Here is a 23,553-nt window from a genome sequence, read left to right as displayed (position 1 = left end):
GCGTCGTGTTTGGGATGCTATTGTGAAATTGATGGATCTGGGTAAACAAATAGGAAATTTGAGATTATAACTAATAAAAATCCGTTGAACAAAAAAAAAAAAAGAAAATAATAATAAAACCCTTAAAAAGAAAGGAAATTAGAAAATCCTTAGTAAAAGAGCCGTTTGTGAACTTTTTTGGGATATTTGTGTTGGGTTTTCGTCTTTCTCCACTGTCACCTTCCTCGCTAAGCAAAAGAATTAAGAGAGAGCTTCGTACTATGCCCAAAGAGAGAGAGAGAGAGAAAAAAGCAAAAAGCGAAAGAAAGAAAAAAAAGAAAGATCAAAAGCTTAGACGGAGGAGGAAGGAGCAAAAGCAGATAAATATATATATATATATATATATATATATATAAATATAGAATAAACCAATCTCTCGAAGGAAACCCTTTTTTCGCTTTCTTTTATCAATCTCTCTTTTTTTTTCTTTCCTAGAAAGTGTGTGGGTATATATATAAAAGCAGGAGATCAAATATGATAATCAATTACTTTGATTTCAGTGACAACTTTGATTTGACGAAGACGAAGCATCAATTATTATTGGGGTTTTGTAATTGTTATTGGAGGAGGAGACGCGTCGGTGGTAATTGTTGCTAGTTTCGATTCACGGCGGCTATGGAAGCTAGTTCGAGTGGAACTGCGGAGTTGCCGCGTTCTCTTTCACGGAGAGCTCCGTCTCGTGCCACTACTATGATGATTGATAGACCCAATGAAGATGCTAGCGCTATGGATAGCGAGCTTGTTCCTTCCTCTCTTGCTTCTATTGCTCCCATTCTTCGCGTTGCTAATGAAATCGAAAAGGATAATCCTCGCGTTGCTTATCTCTGTAAGTCTTTTTATTTCTATTTTTAATTTGCTTAGCTAAATTACACAAGTCCTTGTTTGTGAGGATTTAAGTCTTTGTTTGCTTTAGTCATCAGCTTTTTTATTAAATATAGATGCAGAGTTCTTAGCATAACGAGTATGGTTTGTTTTTTTTTACTGCATCAGGCCGGTTTCATGCTTTTGAGAAGGCTCATAGGATGGATGCTACCTCTAGTGGACGAGGTGTTCGTCAGTTCAAGACCTATCTGTTACATAGACTGGAGAAGGTATACTTGCTTGGTGTAATCTAAGTTGGTAAAAAACAAGATTTCCCCTTTTACTTGCTTTGTGCTCATGTATTCTATATATTTTTTTAGGAAGAAGAGGAAACCAAGCCTCAGCTGGCCAAGAACGATCCTAGAGAAATTCAGGCATATTACCAGAACTTCTATGAGAAATATATCAAAGAAGGAGAAACTTCAAGAAAACCGTGAGGCCACTTTCCTACATCCTTCTGGCATATATTCAATAAGCGGCACTCTTATGTTTCGATCTTTTGTTTTTTTTTTTTTTTTTGCTGCAAGGGAGGAGATGGCTAGGCTTTACCAAATTGCCTCGGTGTTGTATGATGTACTGAAGACTGTTGTACCTTCTCCAAAAGTGGATTACGAGGTTCCATATATATGAGTATTTCAATTCCTGTAAAAGTACTTTGATTTGATTTTCTCTGTGAAGCCTTGTTTTTTTAAGCTTGTTTCTTTCTTCTTGTTATTATAGACCCGTAGATATGCTGAAGAAGTTGAAAGGAAAAGGGATAGATATGAGCACTACAATATTCTTCCTTTATATGCTGTAGGAACTAAACCTGCAATTGTGGAACTTCCTGAGGTGCGTTTGAACACAGGGTGACTACTACTAATTTAATATGCTAGAGAAATATTTACACTTGCTATTTTTCGTGTCAATGTTATGTGCTGTGTGGCAATATAGGTCAAGGCTGCATTCAGTGCTGTTCGTAATGTACGCAATCTTCCTCGACGAAGAGTTCACTTGCCATCTAATGCTCCCAGTGAAATGCGCAAGGCTAGAACCAAACTTAATGACATACTTGAATGGCTTGCTTCTGAGTTCGGGTTTCAGGTAATCTGTCTTTATGTGCTCCTATTTTGTACAACTCCTATTGTGGTTATGATGATTTGCTAGGCTCATGTAGTGTTTGCGTTTTGTGACCCTTCTTAAACAAGTAAATTTTGTAATATACTTTGTTACTTACTAACACTATTCTGTAGACTGGTATATAGAGAACCATACCACTAGCTTTTACAGTGTCTGTCAAAATTAAATACAAGAGATAATCATGTCAACTCTGAGTAATCACATGAATCAAGTCTGACGTTGAGTGTCGCATGGTTAAGTTTCTTTCAGCAAATCTTCATATGGTTAGGCAATATTTACTTAGTTTTTCTTGCAATTCTTTTCTGCACCTTCTTTTTATGCAAAGCGCTGTATATTCATTGTTGTTTCACTTCATTTGGTGATTAAAGAGAGGGAACGTGGCTAATCAGAGGGAGCACATAATACTGCTTCTTGCTAATGCTGATATTCGAAAGAGAAATGATGAAGAATATGATGAGGTGAGCATTGTTGTATGAAAGCTCTCGATATTTCTCCTACACATCTTCTTGTTACCCCTTATCGTTAGTAATGCTGTAAGTTTCTTGCAGTTGAAACCTAGCACAGTCACTGAGTTGATGGACAAAACTTTTAAAAGTTATTGCTCATGGTGTAAATATTTGCACTGTAAGTCTAATATCAGGTATGTTATATCTTGATCGAGATTATGTGGTGACATCCAATATTTTTATTTTTGCATTATGTTCTTGTCTTTGGGGTCACATATCTGATGTTGGATGCTTCATCTTGATTATTAAAAGGTTTCCAGACGTTTGTGATGAAGAGCAGCTGCAGCTTATCTACATTTCCCTGTACCTTTTAATATGGGGTGAAGCCTCAAATGTTAGATTTATGCCCGAATGTATCTGCTTTATTTTCCATAATGTAAGTTCTCTCAGGTGTAGAATTAGATGTGCATATTTTCCATAACTTTCTTCAGGTTCTGAAATCTGAATAGTCTGAAATTCTTTTCTTGTCTGTGTTATTTTGTTATTCTTAAGATGGCAAATGACGTCTATGGAATTCTGTTTAGCAATGTTGAAGCTGTAAGTGGTGAGACATATGAAACAGAAGAAGTTATTGATGAAGAATCGTTTTTGAGAAATGTTATAACTCCAATCTATCAGGTCATACGCAAGGTAAGTATATCAAGGTCATTAATGTTGTATTTTCTTATCAAGAACTGTACAGTGTACACTGTATTTTGACTGAAAATGATTGTACTTACCTTGAAGGAAGCCAGAAGGAACAAGGGGGGCACAGCAAGCCATTCACAATGGAGAAATTATGATGATTTGAATGAATACTTTTGGTGACTGTCTTCACTATATTATTGACACATGCCTACTTGATGTAGTTTCTGACTGCCGCCGTCTTTATTTATTTAAAGGTCTAGGAAATGCTTCAAGATAGGATGGCCTCTTGACCTTAAAGCAGACTTTTTCCTAAACTCCGACGAGATAACCCCACAAAACGAGGTATATTTAATTTGCTTCTGTAGCTGTAATCTTGGTTAAATTTAGTAAGGTACGAGACTTTGTAGTTGTTGAAGTTATGTGCGTTTAGTTTTAAAAAGCAGTCTTATGTTTTCACAGTCCTTCAAGGTGTTCCTTAAGTTGTAGTTCATATCAAGTTAGCGGAAAACAATCCCAAAGTATGATAGATGAACAGTTTGATCTCTCTGTAAGCCGTCCTGTTCAGAAACATGATCGTGTAGGTCTAAGTATTGCAGAGGCTGAATCAAGTCACTTACGGGAAAAGCAAGCCTAAGACCAACTTTGTTGAAGTCCGCACATTCTGGCACCTCTTCAGAGACTTTGATCGAATGTGGATATTTCTTGTCATGGCTTTTCAGGTAAATTTAGTGTTTTAAAAGGATTGTATTAGTTCTGAAAATTATATAAGTTATATAATCAGACTTATCCTTATCATTTGTAGGCTATGGTAATAGTTGGATGGCATGGTTCTGGGTCCCTAGGCGATATCTTTGACAAAGATGTATTCAAAACGGTGTTAACTATTTTTATTACTTCGGCGTATCTGACTCTTTTACAAGGTTGTGATTCCTTTGTAATTTCTTGCTTATTAATTGACAAGTTTTTCTTATTCAATATCTAATTGTAATGGTGTTCCTTTTCCTCTTTTTCCCTCACGATTCTTTATATAGCTGCACTGGATATTATCCTTAATTTCAATGCCTGGAAGAATTTCAAGTTCTCCCAGATATTGCGGTACCTGCTGAAGTTCGCGGTAGCAGCTATGTGGGCAGTGCTACTTCCAATTGCTTACTCGAAGTCTGTCCAACGCCCGACTGGACTTGTAAAGTTCTTTAGCACTTGGACTGGGGACTGGAAGGATCAGTCTTTTTATACGTACGCTGTTTCATTTTATGTAATACCAAACATACTGGCAGCTGTGTTTTTCCTCGTTCCACCATTTCGGAGAGTCATGGAGTGTTCAGACATGCGAATTATCAAGGTTATAATGTGGTGGGCTCAGGCAAGTATTAAACTTTACTTGTCGTTCTTAAGTATACTGATATTCACTTTTTTTTCTTTTTCTTTTTGTGATCTTTGTTTTTTATGCTTTTCCATCTTGTAGCCAAAACTATATGTTGGAAGAGGTATGCATGAGGACATGTTCTCTCTATTCAAGTAAGTGATTACCACATTTTCCACCATTATCTAACTTCATGGGTATTTCTTTTGAACTCTTATATACTAGCCTGTTCTCATATAGCCCAACTTAAAATGGTCAGGTATACCTCCTTCTGGATTATGCTACTGATCAGCAAGCTTGCTTTCAACTATTATGTGGAGGTCTGGTTTTTTGCCTTTATCTTACTTTCTTTAACTCACTTAGAGTTACTCCAATGTAGGCTATCTAGATACATAGTCTCTTCTGTAATGGAGTCTTCTTCCTACTGTGGTTTTACTTTAAGCATCGATGACTATTATTTTCTCTTGGAAACAGATAGTACCCCTTATTACGCCAACAAAGATGATCATGAATTTTCACATTAAAAAGTATCAGTGGCATGAATTTTTCCCCCACGGTAAATTTTCAAGTTAACATCCTTTTTTGTTTGCAATCACATTTGGTTACACTTGCCTTTTCTAATTTATTATTTTATATAGCGAATAACAATATTGGAGTAGTTATTGCTATATGGGCTCCAATTGTACTGGTAAGTAGAAATCAAAGAGCTCCCAAGAAGAAAACAGATTTTGTTATATATGGCTTACATATTTGCGTGTGTTATATTGTGAATAGGTTTACCTGATGGATACTCAAATATGGTATGCCATTTTTTCTACTTTGTTTGGAGGCATACATGGGGCCTTCAGTCATTTGGGAGAAGTAAGTGATTTTGTACAATCAAAAATACCAAAAGAATAAACACTGTTGTTTACTGTGAAACCTAGTAGATGGGATTACCCTTTACGGAACTTCAAATGTAACTTTTTTTGGATATAGTGATGGTTACTTCTTGACACGTTTGGGTTTTCATAGATACGGACTCTTGGGATGTTGCGGTCTAGGTTTGAGTCAATACCAATCGCCTTCAGCCAAACCCTCATGCCATCAGAAGATGGAAAACATGCGGTACTGTGTTTTTGTATAGTTCAGTGTACTCACATAACTCAGATTTATAAATAAGTACTTTGATAATTGTAGAAGAATGGATCACACTTTTCACTTCCCCTGTTTTGTCATTGATTGATTCTCACTGTGGAATACAGGATGACTTTGTGAACCAGAACAACATCAAAAATTTCTCCCAGGTGTGGAACGAGTTCATTTACTCTATGAGAAGCGAGGATAAGATCAGTGACAGGTAGGAGGACTCTCTTATTTTAGAAAACACTTTTGTCATTGTTGTCCTGGTGTTCATTTTAGCAAAGCATATATGTCTTGTGACTTTTTATCTGTGATGTAATTCAGAGATAGGGATTTGCTGCTTGTACCATCTTCTTCGGGTGATGTGTCTGTAATCCAGTGGCCACCTTTCTTGCTTGCCAGTAAGGTAATAAATTGTTGGTGTTTTTGGAGGACTTCTTTCCATTCTAGAAGCAAATAATGATTCATTGGTCAAAATGCGTAATTTCCATTAAGATCTTCTATCACTGGATTATCTCATTCCCTTACTGAACCAGGCTGAATACGCATATGTGATTGTTTTAATCAGCACGGTTCATATTTTTCAAACTCCCTTCCAGCCATATGTGCCAGTACTTAGAAATTTGAACTCACCAAATTCGTTGACAGTAACTTAATGTTTTTCAACAATATAGATTCCTATCGCTGTGAAAATGGCTAAAGATTTCAAGGGAAAAGAGGATGCTGAACTGTTTAGAAAGATTAAAAGCGATAGCTACATGAATTCTGCTGTTATTGAGAGTTATGAGACACTGAAGAAAATAATTTATGCTCTACTGGAAGATGAAGCAGATAGAAGGTATACCAGCTTCATGCTATTTTTTCCAATGGTGAAATTTACCTATCATATTATACATTTTGAGCCCTGTTTCATAAACCATTTATTTTTTCTCTTTGAATTAGAGTCATGAATCAGGTTTTCTTAGAAGTGGACATGAGCATACAGCAACAGAGATTCATATATGAATTCCGGATGAGTGGATTGCCGCTCCTTAATGATAAGCTGGAGAAGTTTCTAAGTATATTGGTAATATCAAAATGTGTAGTCCACTCATTAAGTACAACATAAGGCCTTATACAGGAACTAATGCTTAGAACCTTTTTTTTGTGTGCTTACGTTCTTAATGTAAACAGTTAAGTGACTATGAAGACCAGGGCACATACAAGTCTCAGTTAATTAATGTCTTCCAGGATGTTATCGAAATAATCACTCAAGATCTCTTGGTTAATGGGCATGAGTAAGTATAGCAAATCCCTTCAGCAGATAGGAGATATGCATTCTATTCCTAAAAACATATGTCATCGGAAGTAGTATCTGACTTCCTCTCATGTATTCTTGTTGTAGAATTCTTGAAAGGGCTCGTGTTCAGTCTCCTGACATCAAAAATGAAAAAAAGGAACAGAGGTTTGAGAAAATTAACATTCACCTCGTACGGGATAGATGCTGGCGGGAAAAGGTAACTCTTCATGCGAAGAATTTGTGTTTAATTCATCTTGCTTTATGTCTGACTCTTGTTTGTAGGTTATTCGGCTTCATTTGCTCTTGTCGGTCAAAGAATCTGCAATAAATGTTCCTCAAAACTTGGACGCCCGCCGCCGCATCACTTTCTTTGCTAATTCTCTGTTTATGAATATGCCTAATGCTCCAAAAATACGGGATATGCTATCTTTCAGGTGAAGTACCAATCTTTTTGTCTTTATTTAAAGGGTTTAGTGATTTTCCCCTTGACTACATACTGGATATTAGTCACCTGATGAAGTCCATGTGATTTGTTTACAATATCTTTTATTTACCAGTTTATAGTCAACCTTTTTGTATCTGAATTATACCCCTTTTTTCATGTTCAGTGTTTTAACTCCTTATTACAAAGAAGATGTTCTATATTCGGAGGAGGACCTTAACAAAGAAAATGAAGATGGGATATCCATACTGTTCTACCTACAAAAGATTTATCCTGGTACGTTCTTGATGCTTATCAGGACCAGCGGTATTTTCTTATACAGTCAAGTTTACTGAGTTGATCTTTACGTGAACTAGATGAGTGGACCAATTTCTTGGATCGCGTAAATAATCCTAAGCTTACTGAGAAAGACAAGTCAGAGTTCCTTCGAGAGTGGGTATCCTACAGAGGTCAGACGCTAGCCAGAACAGGTAAGAATGATTATATGAAAATCATAATTGTTCATAGATATTACCTTGCCTTTATGCATATTCATCTGTGTCTCGCTGGTTATGTCTGCCAGTTAGGGGTATGATGTACTATAGGCAGGCGCTGGAGCTTCAATGCTACCAGGAAGTTGCAGGGGAACAAGGTTTGTATTTTTTGAGCCAGTAACTTGAATGCTTCTTTCAATGCTTTTGGAACCAAAACCTGAGATTCTTAGTTTACTATTTCGCTACTTCTTGCAGCCGAGTTTAGTGTCTTTCGGGCCATGGCATCCAATGATGATAATCAGAAGGCTTTCCTGGAACGTGCCAAAGCTCTTGCAGATCTGAAGTTCACTTATGTTGTTTCTTGTCAGGTCTACGGAAATCAGAAAAAGTCCAGTGATACCCACAACCGTAGTTGCTACACGAATATTCTGCAGCTCATGCTGAAGTACGTTAAATTTAGATTAAATTTTGATGGTATATCAATATCTATTTGCCTAACCTTGTCATTTTTTAAGATATCCATCATTACGGGTTGCTTACGTAGATGAGAGGGAGGAGACAGCAGACGCAAAATCTCCTAAGCTCTTTTACTCTGTACTTCTAAAAGGAGGCGACAAGTTTGATGAGGTACAAGGATTTCCCGGAAAATGGTTGACTTTACTAAAAGGGATGCATATACTGATATACTCTATAATGATTTCACTAATCAGAGTTCCATAAACTATGTTTAGATTGTACCTCAAGTCCTAATAATTTTGCTTCTCCGCTTCTTTAGCAGTTTCTCTTATTTATATGTTGTTTTCCATAATGCAGATTCGATTTCTATATATGTCATCCTTCTTAACGTGAATGGTCTTTCATTATTAGGAAATTTACCGCATCAAGCTTCCTGGTCCTCCAGCTGAGATAGGTGAAGGAAAGCCTGAAAATCAAAATCATGCTATCATATTTACACGTGGTGAAGCACTACAAACTATAGATATGAATCAAGTATGTATTTTTTTTCTTCATTCTCATAAGTCAAAACCATAAATCGAATGTCACGTCCTCATGGTTAGTCTCTGTGCAGGACAATTACTTTGAAGAAGCTTTCAAACTAAGAAATGTATTGGAGGAATTCAATAAGGAGCGTGTTGGCAGACGCAAGCCAACGATTTTGGGTCTGAGAGAGCATATTTTTACTGGAAGGTACATCCACCTAGCACGATATCAGTTTTTTAACATTTTCTGCTTAAGAAATTTGACTGAATAGCAACTACATGTTGGCATATTCTTACTTCTTTCCCTCTCTTGGTATAGTGTTTCGTCATTAGCCTGGTTCATGTCCAATCAGGAGAGTAGTTTTGTGACAATTGGCCAAAGAATTTTGGCAAACCCTCTGAGGTATTTTTCTTAACGACTTAAACTTTTTCATTTACTACTCTTGGTTTACTTAGTGGTTTACTTAGTTGTTTAGTTATATCCTTCTTGATTTGCTTGTTTAACTCTTTTCTTCTTTATGGGTGCAGGGTCCGTTTCCATTATGGCCATCCTGATATATTTGACAGAATCTTTCACATAACAAGGGGCGGTGTGAGCAAAGCTTCGAAAGTAATAAATTTGAGTGAGGATATTTTCGGAGGTAATGGCTTCGTTGTTCTCTAAATGTTAACAATTCTACGATAGAGGACCGATAGTTCGTTCCAAGCAAAACTAAAGCAGCTGTTGATTTGTTTGTCAATGTATATAGGCTTCAATTCAACTCTCCGCGGGGGATATGTTACACATCACGAGTATATCCAAGTTGGAAAGGGACGGGATGTGGGATTGAACCCAATCTCAATTTTTGAAGCTAAAGTAGCAAATGGAAATGGGGAACAAACGTTGAGCCGTGATGTTTACCGTTTGGGGCATCGGTTTGACTTTTACAGGATGCTCTCATTCTATTTTACGACCATTGGATTCTATTTTAGTAGCATGGTATGCTCAAAAATTTATATCTCGAGTTTGCTTATTTTCTTTTTATGATTTCAATTGATATTGGTAAAAATATGTTATACTTAATGCATCCCACTTTCTACTTAAGTGATCAACATGGCTTAAGGTTATGACTTGTCCTTTTTTCAGCTCACAGTGCTTACTGTATATGCATTCCTGTATGGACGTATGTACATGGTTATGAGTGGATTGGAGAAAGAGATTATGCGACTCGCAACGCCAAATCAACTTGCGGCTCTTGAGCAGGCTCTGGCTACTCAGTCCATATTTCAGCTAGGTTTCTTGATGGTGCTACCGATGGTAATGGAAATTGGCTTGGAACACGGATTTCGCACTGCTATTGTCGACTTTTTTATAATGCAGCTGCAGCTAGCCTCTGTTTTCTTTACATTCCAGCTTGGGACAAAGTCACATTATTACGGGAGAACAATTTTACATGGTGGTTCCAAATATAGACCGACAGGGCGTGGATTTGTTGTTTTCCATGCGAAGTTTGCGGAAAATTACAGGCTATACTCGAGAAGTCACTTTGTGAAGGGATTAGAGCTGCTTGCATTGCTAGTTGTTTACCAAGTCTATGGGAGTTCATACCGGAGTTCAAGCCTTTATCTGTATATCACAGTCTCGATGTGGTTCATGGTTGGCTCGTGGTTGTTCGCACCGTTTATATTTAACCCTTCAGGTTTTGAGTGGCAAAAGACGGTTGACGATTGGACTGATTGGAAACGGTGGCTTGGAGATCGGGGTGGTATAGGCATCCCGGTTGAAAAGAGTTGGGAATCGTGGTGGAATGTAGAGCAAGAACACCTCAAACATACAAATATTAGAGGGAGAGTTATGGAAATCGCACTTGCTCTCCGCTTTTTCATATATCAATACGGAATTGTTTACCAGCTCAATATCTCACAGAACAGCAAGAGCTTTTTGGTAAAAATGTTCATCACTTTTCTTGCAACTTTCGGTTTTTAATGTTAGATTATGGGTCTATGATCCTATAACCTCAAATCTCTTTTTACTTCCTCTTTGTAGGTTTATGGGCTCTCTTGGGTGGTCTTGCTCACATCATTACTTGTTCTAAAGGTTTCACAAATCCTTCATTCTTTACACATATGATCATGAATCGCTTATATAACCTTTACTCACTTGAGTTTGATCCTTTCTGAATGTCAGATGGTATCTATGGGCAGAAGAAGATTTGGTACGGATTTTCAGCTAATGTTCAGGATTCTTAAAGCACTTCTCTTCCTCGGCTTCTTGTCAGTCATGACTATATTATTTGTAGTGTGCCAACTCACACTCACCGATCTCTTTGCTTCCATTCTTGCTTTTCTTCCAACCGGGTGGGCGATTCTTCTGGTAAATAGCCATCAAAACCCCCTTCAGAATCATATTATCGACACTTGCATCATGTTCTTTAAACAACGATTGGTTTTTATATTTATTTGTCAGATTGGGCAAGTACTGAGGTCGCCAATCAAGGCTTTAGGGATTTGGGACTCGGTGAAAGAGTTAGGAAGAGCATATGAAAAGATAATGGGACTTGTAATCTTTGCACCAATCGCTGTTCTGTCTTGGTTCCCTATTGTTTCCGAGTTCCAAGCTCGTCTGCTTTTCAATCAAGCGTTTAGCAGAGGCCTCCAAATCTCCATGATCCTTGCTGGTCGGAAAGACAAAGCAACTTCTTCGCACAAGTAACCATGAATATTCTCTGTTCCCTGGTTTCTTGTGGCTTAAGCAATAACCTCCTTCCACAGAACGGTGTCGTTTAAAGTAGTTCAGTACTTTAGTAGTTGTCTATATATATGAGAGTTAAGTTATAGGGATGATAGTAGTTTCGTTGGAGTTGGACACCTCACACACTCATCACACTCATGTGTTGTACTTATCACGATGATTTTGACATATGCTCTTTAATTATAGCTCAATTGATTTCTTTTGGTTTTTGATTTAATATTTACAATAATTGCGGGAAAAGTCGATGAAAAACAATATTTTAATTAGACCCTAAATTCTTGAATGCACATCATCATGAAATTTTTATGATTCTTTTTGACTTGTTTATGGATATGATTATAATAGTATTAATACATCTTCTTCTTCTAGTTATTATTGCTCGACACACCAATTTAATGTCCGAGGCATATATGATGAAACTTCAATTTCTTTATTCTTTGGCTTTGTCTTGCATGTGATAAAAGATTGTATTGTATAAAGAGATAAAAACAAAATAATAAAAATAATGCTACACTTAGCCAGGAAAAAGGGGATCCATTGAAAAGCAATTCTATAAAAAAAAAAATAAAAAATAAAAAATCATAAAGCAGACAATGTGCTCTAATAAGTGTGAGTTTTTTTTTTTTAACTCAGCCCTCCTAAGTAAAAAAAAAATCAAACTTAAATCGAGAAAATATCTTTATTACAATATTAGAAACTCTTTGTTCAAAAAAAAAACTTTATTACAACATTAGAAACTTATTAGACTCCAATAAAGTGTAGTTTCTTGTTTTATAAAGATCAAATTAGTTTCTATATTGAAGTCAAACAAGAAGTTTATTGAACTGAGCAAATGAGAAGATAAGACCAAAATTTCCAAAGCCTGCATCTGAGAATTCTCTCTTTTGTACTTTCCCTTGTTGTTGCTCTCTATCCACTTCAGTTTTTTTTTCTACAATTTTAATTTATTTTCAACCTTCTTAATAAATTTTTAAAAAAAAAAAAATAGTTGTTATAATAATAATTATTATTTATATGATGATCCAGCTATAAATGACACAGTTGTCAAAGTTCACTATCTTTGCTTTCCCTTCACTGCTCTCTCTCTCTCTCTCTTGATATTGTTTTCCTCAAATTGCAAATCAAAGCTTTCTTTCCAGCTTTAGAACACTCTCTCTCTCTCACCCAACTTTTTTTTTTTCTTCCCTCATTTAACCCTTGCAGCTTCACACTACTAAAATCCTAAAATCTACAAACCCTAACTCTCTCTCTTGAATCCTCCTTACATACATTATTCAATAGTTGAGAGAGTAAAAAGTTTCAATCTTTCTTCTGATTCCTTGTTGGAATTTACCTAAAACCAATTTTTTTTTTCCCTTTCTTTCTGGGGTTTATTTGGTGGGCTGGAGAGAAACTTCAATTGCAATTGCAATTCAATCATTAATTAAGCAGCATATATGCTAATTGCCTTCTCTTCTTTATTTCACTTTCTCTTTGGTTTGCTTCAAAATCAAAGCAAAGCGGAAACCTTTGAGCAGAAGATAGATAAGAAATCGAAAAGGCCAACGTTCTAAGGTAACATTCATGGAACTCACAAAAAAAGAACTACTTTTTTTTTTCTTTTCCGGTAGCATTATATGATTCTTTTGTGATAATGTCTCTTTGCTTCAATCGTAAGTGATTCCTTTCCAATGGGTTTAAGAGCCAGCCGGGTTTCCTTTTTTTTTTTTTTTTTTTTTTTGTTTATTGTCTTCAAGTTTTGATTTGGTGACAAATGTTGGGAAGTTAATGCACATAACTTGTTTGTTGATATGCCGCAATTAATTGCTGAAATTGCGCGTGCTTTTTTGAATCTTGTTTCTTCTTCTTCTTCTACTATATATGTTGTATCAGCTTTTTTTTGGTCCAACTGGTTAATGCAAACTTCTGAGTCGGCATCTTTTCTTACCAATTTTTAGATTCAATCCTACTTTTTATTTTTAGAAGAAGGAAAAAAAATTCTTCCTTTTTGCTTGTAAGATTTGTGAAAGTCAGAGATGTCTTCTTCTTAGTCCTCTTGATGTATGTAACGGAAAGGTTTTTAAAAGTTGAATGTTTTCTTGTTTACTAGGTGGGAATTGTGAAGTTGTGAGCAAAAAGGGGAAGACAGGACCAAAGATATGTCTTCTGAGAGTTCTTTGAGTGCTGGAATGTCTAAGAAAGTCTCGTTTTTAGGTTTGACGGGTATGAAACTGTGGGTATTGATTTGTTTGGTAGTTTGCACATTTGTAGTTTTGGTTCTCTGTATCCTCTCTCTATGGATTGCATTCCGACGAAAGTCCCGGAGATCATCTCACAAGCTATTACCTTTCAGTCAAATACCACACGTGGCCAAAGATATCAGGGTTGATGATAGAGTTGGTGGGTTTCAAAATCATAATGAAAATTTGGGTTTCACAACTGCTGACAAATCTAGTGACAGAAACTCGGGAAAGATGATGTCTTACTTGGGAAGAACCAAGTCTAGTGATAATGATAGTATAAGTCAATGTAGCTCTGTGCATCATCATGAAAGAGCTTGTAGTTCTCACTCCGGTGAAGAAGGAAGCTTTGGAAACGCTTGGAGACAAGCTTCCCTTTCGCAGGGTGGACTTGTAACAGCATCTCCTTTGGTTGGTTTGCCAGAGATATCTCATCTTGGTTGGGGACACTGGTTTACTCTTAGGGATCTTCAGCTAGCCACCAACCGTTTTTCTGCTGAAAATGTAATTGGTGAGGGTGGTTATGGAGTAGTTTATAAGGGTAGACTCATTAACGGTAATGATGTTGCTGTGAAGAAGCTTCTCAACAATCTGTAAGTTTTTGTTTGGGATTGTCAAAGCTTTGTGAACCCTGTATTGGATTCCTTTTTACTTGTTTAGTAATCCTATCACAATTTTGTCAACAGGGGACAGGCTGAGAAGGAGTTCCGGGTTGAAGTTGAGGCTATTGGTCATGTACGGCACAAGAACCTTGTAAGGCTTCTAGGATATTGCATAGAGGGTGTTAATAGGTGGGTCTTGCTTGCTTCTTATCAGCCTGAATATGCTACTAATCATTAATTACAGCCAAATGAATAACCGTTAATGCTCTGAGTAGAACTAGACCCTTGAACCAATTTTTATTTGGACGTATTGCAGGATGCTTGTTTATGAGTATGTGAATAGTGGTAACTTAGAACAATGGTTACATGGAGCCTTGGGGAAAGATAGCACTCTCACTTGGGAGGCCCGCATGAAGATTCTTGTCGGTACTGCACAAGCGTAAGTTGCTTAAACTGTAGACTGTTGTTGGGCCTCTTACTTGAAGTTTAAATTATAACTTATTGACATGAATTGACATGCTCTGCACTACAATTCACAGGCTAGCCTATTTGCATGAAGCAATAGAACCAAAAGTAGTCCACAGAGACATTAAAGCAAGCAATATCCTGATTGATGATGACTTCAATGCAAAGCTTTCCGATTTTGGGTTAGCCAAGCTCTTAGACTCGGGTGAGAGTCACATTACAACTAGAGTCATGGGAACCTTTGGGTAAGTCTGAAATATGTACCCTCTTTATCGATGATGGGTTTTTTTCATCTAATAAAGGTCATGTGTATGTGCTTCAGCTATGTAGCACCCGAATATGCCAATACAGGTCTATTGAATGAGAAGAGCGACATTTATAGCTTTGGTGTCCTACTGCTAGAAACAATAACTGGAAGAGATCCAGTTGACTATGAACGTCCAGCTAATGAGGTAAGCTAAATGTCTGCGTTGTCAATGTATCCAGGCATATGTTAATTTGGTGTTGAAACATGCTTTCTTGTTGGCAGGTGAATCTGGTTGAATGGCTAAAGATGATGGTTGGAACAAGAAGAGCTGAAGAAGTTGCTGATCCAAGAATTGAGCCCAAACCCGCTACACGTGCTCTGAAACGTGCACTTCTCGTTGCCCTGAGATGTGTGGATCCTGAAGCAGAGAAACGACCTAAAATGAGCCAGGTTGTGCGGATGCTTGAATCCGATGAGCACCCTTTTCGTGAGGTATGCATACTTAATTCACCGCTTTTAGACGAATTCTCTGGAAATATTCAACTTTATCATACTGTAACAAGTGGTCCAATTCTACAGTAATTTTTATTTGTGTTTTGTACATATATCAACAAACTAGTATGTTTTTTTGCAGGAGCGGAGGAACAGAAGGAGTAGAACAGCGAGTATGGAGATTGTCGAGACCACAGAGGAATCAGCTGACACAAGCAAACGGCCTGGTCACTCAGAGAACCACACTACAGAACCTGAGAAGACTGGTGTATAGAAAATATGTCGCAGACCCAGTGAAAAACTCAGCTAAGTAACTTCACACCCTCAAATGCTCTACTAATTGATGATGCATGAGTTTTATCATGCTTGTCAAGAAACAAAACAAATCGGGTTAAAGAAGACTCCTAATCCCAGTTCAGATCAAAAGAGCTGTTCCAGTTATTTCTAACATCCCTCCAGGTATCTAATGATGCAATCTTGGGAGCCAATATTTTTATGATTGAGGAGCATTTGTCTCTTGATCTCTGTGATTTTTGGTTCTTCTACAGTCTTAGCCAGAGTACATTTGTTGTTGTACTATGAATTGAATTTATATGTCATCCTCTCTCTCTTGATTGGGACATGTATATAATCATGTTGTGAGTCTTGTGACAGATGTGAGAGCATTACTGTTTTTGCAAGAAGGAAACGAAGAGGCCTTTCTATATCGTAGCTTTTGATGTATTAATTATTGTGTAATCAGATTTTTATTCAAGAATATATCAAACAATTACAGTTTGTTTTTTCTTTCTAAGATCGCCTATTACATTTTCGATATCTTAACGTGAGTCAGCCGAGTTGTAGTGAGACCAATACTCTTTCACAAGCTTTCCAAACAAGGAGTTTTCATCATTCATCAACTTCATTGGTTCATCATACTCCACAATTCGTCCTACAATTCAGTCAAAACCCATCAAATATCTTATCAAACAGATGCAGAGAAAGCAATTAAGATTATGCAAATACAACACTCACCGTCGCTTATGGAGAGAACCATTGTACAATCCATAACGGTGGGGATACGGTGAGCAACTGTAATGACGGTACAGTCTGCAAATTCACGCCTTATTGTTTTCTGAAGTATCAAATCTGTTGCATTATCTATTGATGCTGTGGCTTCGTCGAGGACTAATATTCTGCTTCTTCTCAAAACTGCTCTCCCCAAACAGAACAACTGTCTCTGTCCCATGCTCCAGTTTGATCCATCTTCCACAACTATCGAAAACAATAACCCAACTTTGAGCCACATAAAACATCTACCTAACAAGAACAGCTGTCTCTTTTAATGAAACTCAGAAATCTTACCTAATGAATCTAAGCCGTTTTCTTTTTCTTGAACCACCTCTCTTAGTTGACACTTTCCAAGAACCTGCATTTGAAAAATGGTTTATTTTGGGCAAGTTCTTCCTAAGATTCTTAGTCTTTCAAATTGTTTATTAAGGTAGACATACCTCCCAAATCTCAGCATCTGAATGCTGACACAAAGGATCCATATTAAATCTCACTGTTCCATTGAACAGAGTTGGATCTTGAGGTATAATCCCAAATCTTGATCTCAGATCATGAACTCCGATTCTGGAGATGTCAACACCGTCGACAACGATCTTTCCTCCAACAGGCTCAACAAGTCTGAACAAAGCACTGATCAGAGTTGTCTTTCCACTACCGGTCCGGCCAACAATTCCAATCTTGTGCCCTCCTTCAAATGTGCAGCTGATTCCTTTTAAAACCAATGGTGATTCTCGTCTGTATCTTATCTGTATATATGAACATTATAAGATCAACAAACTCTCATTTTCTGAATCAGTTAGTGTGTGTTAATCAAACTTACCTGCAAATCAGAGATTTCGACTCGGCCTGTGACCGGCCAATTTACCGGTGGTCGAGTCTCTTCTATTACTTCAGGAGCCTCAGGTGTTAAATTTGTGTACTGCTTAAGCCTCTCAACCGAAATGATCCAGTTAGCTAAGTAGCATTGGTTCTGTACGGAGTAAACAAGTCCCATATTCAATGACAAACCGTAAGATAGCGCCATACCGATGAACCCTGACACAAGAAACAAACACCATTAATAAGCACAACAGTGAATCACATCGCAAGGAACTTCTATTTTCAGTGATGATGACTCACCAGAGCTAAATGTTCCTGTAGGAAGCAAAACCATGCAGAAAGCAGTGGAAGCAAGAACGATAGCGCTGACGGTTTCAAGCCGCTGAATCAGCCATTCATTAGCTGCAAAGCTGTGAAAGAAAGGACTAGCATTTGTATCGATGAGTGTGAGACTTTTCTTGAAAAACCTCTCTTCTTCATCAAATGCTCGTATCGTTATTGCTCCTGCTACTGATTCTGCTAAATGATTCGCCACATAAGATCTTGTCGTGCCATTGATCCGCATCAACTCTTTCGCTGTTTGGAAGTAGTACTTCTGTAAACCGATCAAAGGAAAAAAAAACAAAAACTCTTGTTAGTTCGTTTTCAAGAAAACACAAAGAGGAATTCAAGAAAAAGAATCTGACCTGTAAACGAAATGCTAGATAAACCATGGGAACAGACACGAACAAGACTTGCCAAGTAACGATTGCTAACACTCCAAGACTACAACCTGTGTTTACTGTAGATGCAACCACAAAGATCAGACCGAAAGGAACGTCAAGATCTACAATGCTCAAGTCAGATGAGACCTGCAATTACCAAGAATTTTACAGTTAAAGAAGTTGAACTTCCAGACAATAAACATGAGATATTCATAAAGTTCATTAGCATTTACCCTGCTAAGAATCCTTCCAAGAGGTGTAGAGTCATAAAACGACATAGGAGCTCTAAAAAGAGAGTTAAGAAGCTGAGAAAACAAAGAAGCTGATGACTTCATGCACATAATCACCACACAGATGGATCTAACCATCAAGCAGAGAACTGAGCACAACCCAATCAACAAGTAGACCAAGATCAACTTCAAAGTGCTAACTTGAGGGTTATCTACGTTTGCAGCCATCCAAGAGTTCTGAAGAATCTGTCCAACTGCAAATGTTACCTGAGATAAGCTCGCGATGAAGAAGAATATGTAACCTTTGTTCTGATTCATGTACTGTATGTACGGTCTCAACCCCGTGTCTCCCTTCTCTCGCTCTTCCTGTTTGATCAAACGACTCGGTTTCAAGACCTTGGATTGAGAAGAAAGAACTCTGTTGATTTCCTTCACCGGTTTGCTAGGGCTGTCTACTGTCAACACTCTTTCGGAACCAGCTGTTTCTCTGTGAGCGTTCACTAGATCTTGAAAGTCTTCGCTTCTAGCTAGGAGTTCTTGGTATGTATCGGCTTCAATGATTTCTCCATCTGACATTAACTAGAGAAAGAAAGAAGTACAATAAGGCTTATGAAACATAACAACAACCAAAGAATCAATTCTGATTTCAAGATCAAGTTACCAAGACAGAATCAAAAGCAGGCAAGAAATCAACTTGGTGTGTAACCAATAACACAGCTTTTCCCGCGAGAGCGTCCATAACATATTCCTGAAAAATCACGCTCATTAGCTTCCGTGTTTCCAAGTAAATGGCAATGCGAAGATTCTATTTAGTAAGTACTTACTTGGAACAAACTCGAAGCAGTGTGTGCATCAACAGCACTGAATGGATCATCAAGGAGATATATATCTGCATCTTGATAAAGCGCACGAGCGAGTTGAATCCTCTGTTTCTGTCCTCCACTTAAATTTACACCTCTTTCACCAATCTCAGTCTGGTCTCCATCAGGTAAGAGCTCAAGATCTTTGTCTAGGCTAGACTTTTGAATTGTCTCACGGTAAAGTTTTTCATCCAACACACCTCCAAAGAGGATGTTATCTCTTATTGTCCCTGTTTGGATCCAGGCTGTTTGTGAAACATAGGCGATGGTACCATAAAAATCTATCTGTTTTGGATGATTCAAATAAAGATCAGAAACATAGTTTTCAGATATATAAATTTGTTAAAATCCAAAGCTAAGAGGAGAGATGGAACAATTGGCTCACCGTTCCTGAGACACATGGAGTTTCACCAAGAATAGCAGCTAAAAGTGTTGACTTGCCTGAGCCAACTTCACCACAAACAGCCACTTTCTCCCCAAACTTGACCTCAAGACTCACATTTCTCAAGTTCGGTTTTGTTGAACCTTTCTCCTCCCAGGAAAAGCTCGCAGATTTAATAACAATAGCGTTCTGCTCGCCTTCTGATCGCTGCTTTCTCCTAGTCTCCCCACCTTTAAGCTCAGGAGCTTCTAGAAATGTTGCAATGCGACTGAAGGCAACTTTAGCCTGAATAGTCACTCCAATAACATCAGGGATCATTCTTACTGGATCTTGTACCAGACGCAGCGTTGCCACAAAAGTGAAAACGTTACTTGCTCTCAGTGGAATGTTTAGGAAATAGCAAGTTGCAAAAGTTGCAGCAGAGACAAAGACCGGTGATGACCAGAACAGAACCGCATTGTAAGCCTTTCTCATCTGAACTGCCTTCAAAGATTTCAACTCTGTGTTCCTTAGCTTCTCAATAACCTTCTTGAAATGTGATTCCCACGCGTAGAGCTTCAAAACCTTCATGTTGACAAGAGACTCATTGCAGGCCTTGAGCCGCTCGTCCTGAGAGGTCATGAGTTCGCTTTGGAACTTGTTCTGAAGTTTCGCGATGGGAGCATTGCATAGAACAGTAAGTATTATCACAGCTAGGGCTGAAAACGTAGCAACTCCCACAGAGTGAAAGAGAATCCCAAGCGCTATTAGTAGCTGAAAGCTTGTCGTCCAAAGCTGGTGAAACCAATATGGAAACTCCCCAATTCTGTAAGCATCAACAGTTGCGTAGTTCATAATCTCGCTGCCCGAATGGATCAGTCTTGAAGAGTTGTTCAATCTCAGCTGTTTCTTGTTTATAGCTGCAGTTAGTAGAGACCTCACTCGTAAACCAACAAGCCTACATCTGAAATACCACTGTCTCTGTGACAAAGACTCTATCATCTTTGAGAAGAACAGCAACACAGCCAACACAAGCCCTTCATATCTAAAGCTTGCATTGCCTTCAGCAACCAAAATGAAAGCATTCAGAAGCAAAGGACCCGCTGAAACAGCAACAATCTTCATAAAAGCAAAGCAACCAGAGATCAAAAGCTCTTTCGAGACACAACTAACAGTCACTTTCAAGATCGAAGGCCTACGACAAGAACTCCCTAATCTTCTCTTCTGCTCATTGAGATTCTCCTCAAACAAGGAATAACACGTCTCAGCACGCTCGTCCTTGCGAAGCTCGGGTATATCTTCTTCCTCCAAGTCCTTCACATTGCCTCTCTTCATCAGAGAATTCAACCACCAGAATGATAACTTACTGAACAACCCCGCTTTAGCAAACTGGCTGACCCGGTGATCAAAATCGGATTTTTCATTGAAACCATTTGAATGATCACCAACATTAAGAGGCTCATACAAACTACTCTCACCAGATTCTTCAAATCTATAGCCTTGGTAAGCACTCAAGAGTAATAAAACTGAGCCAGGGAGTAACAAAACATCAAGAATCGTCCTAATCGACACTTCCTCTCCAGAAAGAGCATTGTTCACAGCCAAACAACTCGAGACCAAAGCATAGAAGAAGGAGAAAATAGATAACAACCTCAATGAAGACTTTCGAATCTTTGTTCCTCTGACGCAAACGACTAGGTTTATTAACAACCATGTAAACCCTTGAATCAGAACGACCAGCCAGAAGATTAAGGGCTTATCGTGATTCTCTCGTAAAATCCAAATCGCTAAAATCAAATCGAGAGATCCGATGATGACGTTGAAAACAGGAGACACGATTCGTAGACAATGGAATCTATAATTATGCTTGGGGGATTCCTTGAGAAACAAGGAAATACAGAGAGTTAGGGCTGAGAGTGTGATACCGAAACATATCTGAAGAAGTCGAAGAGTGCAGTTTGATGATGTCTGGTGATGATTCTCGCAGAACCAAGTCCAAAAAATTTCTATCATTTTTTTTTCTTCTTATTTTTGGTTTCTCCTCTCCTTAAAAGAAAATCAGGAAATATTTTCGTACTCACTTCCCCTTTTTTCCCGTGTAATTTCTCTGGACATTCAAACAAGAATGGAGATTGAACCGAAGAAAAAAAAATATGTAAGAGCGGGAAACGAAAGATCGATTCGAGAGAGAAGAAGAAGAAGAAGAAATTGGTTAGTCTCTATGAAGATGTAAAACACGAAAGAAAAATGGAAGAAGTACTCAACTTCTCTGCCTTCTCAGAACTCGAATTTATCTTTTAGGGGAAAAATATACTTATTATTTTGTTTGGATTCTCTTAACCGCATTATTACATTAGTTGATTTCTCTAATTATTTTGGAGGTTTTATCGCTTTACCCTATTACTGAAAAGTAGGAGGTTTCTCTTTCACACATTTCCAATGATATATTCCCCCTCATTAGATTTGTAGATTTCATTTTACTTTTACTTATCAGTCCTCTACTAGACATCTAATACATACAAAAAGAAAAGACAAATAAACTCTGAAAAGAGTACACACCACATGACTTATATAATGTATTTGTATAAAAAATAATTGACTGTTACATATTTCTTATTAAACGTATAAATTAGTTAATAGTATTTTAGTAGAAGCGTGAATGTGTGGTTATTGAGAGAATGAAGGTGTGATTGGTTTAGTCTTCAGTATAAGAAAATGGTGCGATTATATAAATTTGGGATTGGCGAAATCTAAGGTCAATAAATTAGGGATTGGCGCGCGATATGTATTTATTACTATAACATGATGGTTGGCGATATGTTCTTGTTTGCATCTCAATTGGCATATATGATCATATATTTTTTAAATTTTGATGCAATTTTTAAATTAGTTTAGTATTTTATATTATGTAGTATTATTTCTGATTAGTTGAACTTAAATAAAGATTTTTTAATCTACATGCTTTAGTTAAAATATCTTATATTTTGAAACGGAGGGAATATATAAAACGTAAATATAAAATACGAAAATAACAATACAAAAAAAACATTATGCAATGGGATATAATTATATGTATATTTTCGGAGCTCAGTTTCATTATATGTTAAGCTTGATATTATATTATAACACGTGACAGTGGGACAGCGACACCCACGGGAGTCGGATCCAAATTGAACTTAAACTTCTTCACAAATATTTATTTCCGACTATTTTATTTAATTTCTAGTATTTAAAGATTACCTACCTACCGTACCTTATGTCGTTTCTTGCCAACCATTGCCTTTTCGTTGGTGGACATTTCTTTTTATGATGTCTCGAAGAGACTTCGTAATGGTGTGACTAGCTAGTAAGTAACTCACAAGGATTACATTTAGTGAAAAATAACATTTACTGTTAGTTATGATATATTAGGTGAAGTGGTATTGCCTTTTTTTTTTTTTGTTAAGTAGGGAAAAGTTAGGTGAAGTGGTAAATTTTGACTTTAGTTTGTTTTTGTTAGTGGCCAAGATAAAACAAAATTTATATAACAAAGTCGAAAACTTCTTATAGTTAAATAACAAGAAGGTTTGATTTTCTATGTACACGTGGCCCAGTGAGATTAAGACTGTAGACTAGTTTTGAGATCAAATTCTAGATTTGGTGGAAAAATTAAATAAAAATGAGATCACCGATTCACTTGTGTTCCAAATTAGCGTATGTTTTATTCTAAAATATACTACTAGTTACGAATGGAAAGGGGATATTTCCATGTAAAGTTATATATAATCTCATTATTAATTTATCCACCACTGGCCGGCCAGTTCATTACAACTTTGTATATTATTTAAAATTTTAAACCTGTGAGATCTTAAAAGGACGCATTCGCAATAAAAAGCTTTTGACAAAAAAAAAAAAAAAAAAAAAAAAATTAGAGGCTCATCACGTGAACAAATAAAGAAACTCAATAAGCCAGACATCAATTC

General features: G+C 37.2%; 3 protein-coding genes across 6 annotated transcripts; 2 read left to right on the top strand and 1 right to left on the bottom strand.

Annotated features, from left to right (window-relative positions):
- The first annotated feature begins 393 nt into the window (after positions 1–393).
- Positions 394–11,741, top strand: LOC104700003 (putative callose synthase 6). Of its 4 annotated transcripts, none has more exons than XR_015560837.1 (42): positions 394–865; positions 1,030–1,130; positions 1,221–1,333; positions 1,428–1,515; positions 1,621–1,731; positions 1,834–1,983; positions 2,388–2,477; positions 2,568–2,659; positions 2,778–2,901; positions 3,018–3,155; positions 3,252–3,328; positions 3,407–3,494; positions 3,749–3,871; positions 3,955–4,072; positions 4,184–4,515; positions 4,618–4,670; positions 4,775–4,835; positions 4,990–5,071; positions 5,154–5,203; positions 5,290–5,376; positions 5,530–5,622; positions 5,760–5,854; positions 5,962–6,043; positions 6,312–6,475; positions 6,580–6,703; positions 6,811–6,914; positions 7,022–7,133; positions 7,199–7,350; positions 7,525–7,634; positions 7,715–7,828; positions 7,921–7,989; positions 8,087–8,276; positions 8,376–8,458; positions 8,699–8,821; positions 8,901–9,019; positions 9,131–9,214; positions 9,340–9,452; positions 9,561–9,790; positions 9,938–10,735; positions 10,838–10,888; positions 10,979–11,164; positions 11,258–11,741. XR_015560837.1 is itself a non-coding variant. In XM_087456613.1 (42 exons), the coding sequence occupies exons 1-42, from the start codon at positions 655–657 to the stop codon at positions 11,501–11,503; spliced, it is 5,760 nt and encodes a 1,919-aa protein (XP_087312739.1). In that variant the 5' UTR covers positions 394–654; the 3' UTR covers positions 11,504–11,741. The 4 variants fall into 4 exon arrangements, 3 of the variants coding, with proteins under 3 accessions (XP_087312739.1, XP_087312740.1, XP_087312741.1); XM_087456613.1 differs by having other exon boundaries at positions 8,347–8,458; XM_087456614.1 differs by having other exon boundaries at positions 523–865; positions 1,834–2,282; positions 8,347–8,458.
- A 673-nt stretch (positions 11,742–12,414) lies between these two features.
- On the top strand, positions 12,415–16,353 carry LOC104700001 (putative receptor-like protein kinase At2g42960). Its single transcript, XM_010415441.2, has 8 exons — positions 12,415–13,096; positions 13,632–14,354; positions 14,448–14,552; positions 14,680–14,802; positions 14,903–15,073; positions 15,151–15,280; positions 15,358–15,567; positions 15,710–16,353. The coding sequence occupies exons 2-8, from the start codon at positions 13,681–13,683 to the stop codon at positions 15,839–15,841; spliced, it is 1,545 nt and encodes a 514-aa protein (XP_010413743.2). The 5' UTR covers positions 12,415–13,096; positions 13,632–13,680; the 3' UTR covers positions 15,842–16,353.
- Positions 16,298–22,124, bottom strand: LOC104700002 (ABC transporter C family member 10). Its single transcript, XM_087458175.1, has 11 exons — positions 19,616–22,124; positions 19,195–19,515; positions 19,032–19,118; positions 18,374–18,949; positions 18,123–18,287; positions 17,737–18,031; positions 17,438–17,652; positions 17,058–17,363; positions 16,912–16,975; positions 16,582–16,821; positions 16,298–16,498 (listed from the first exon to the last, which is right to left on the bottom strand). The coding sequence occupies exons 1-11, from the start codon at positions 21,602–21,604 to the stop codon at positions 16,386–16,388; spliced, it is 4,371 nt and encodes a 1,456-aa protein (XP_087314301.1). The 5' UTR covers positions 21,605–22,124; the 3' UTR covers positions 16,298–16,385.
- Between the last annotated feature and the right edge of the window lie 1,429 nt (positions 22,125–23,553).

Source organism: Camelina sativa, chromosome 7, assembly GCF_030686135.1.
Source record: "Camelina sativa cultivar CO46 ecotype springtype chromosome 7, ASM3068613v1".
Classification (NCBI taxonomy): Eukaryota; Viridiplantae; Streptophyta; class Magnoliopsida; order Brassicales; family Brassicaceae; genus Camelina; species Camelina sativa.
This window is presented reverse-complemented; position numbering and strand designations above follow the sequence as displayed.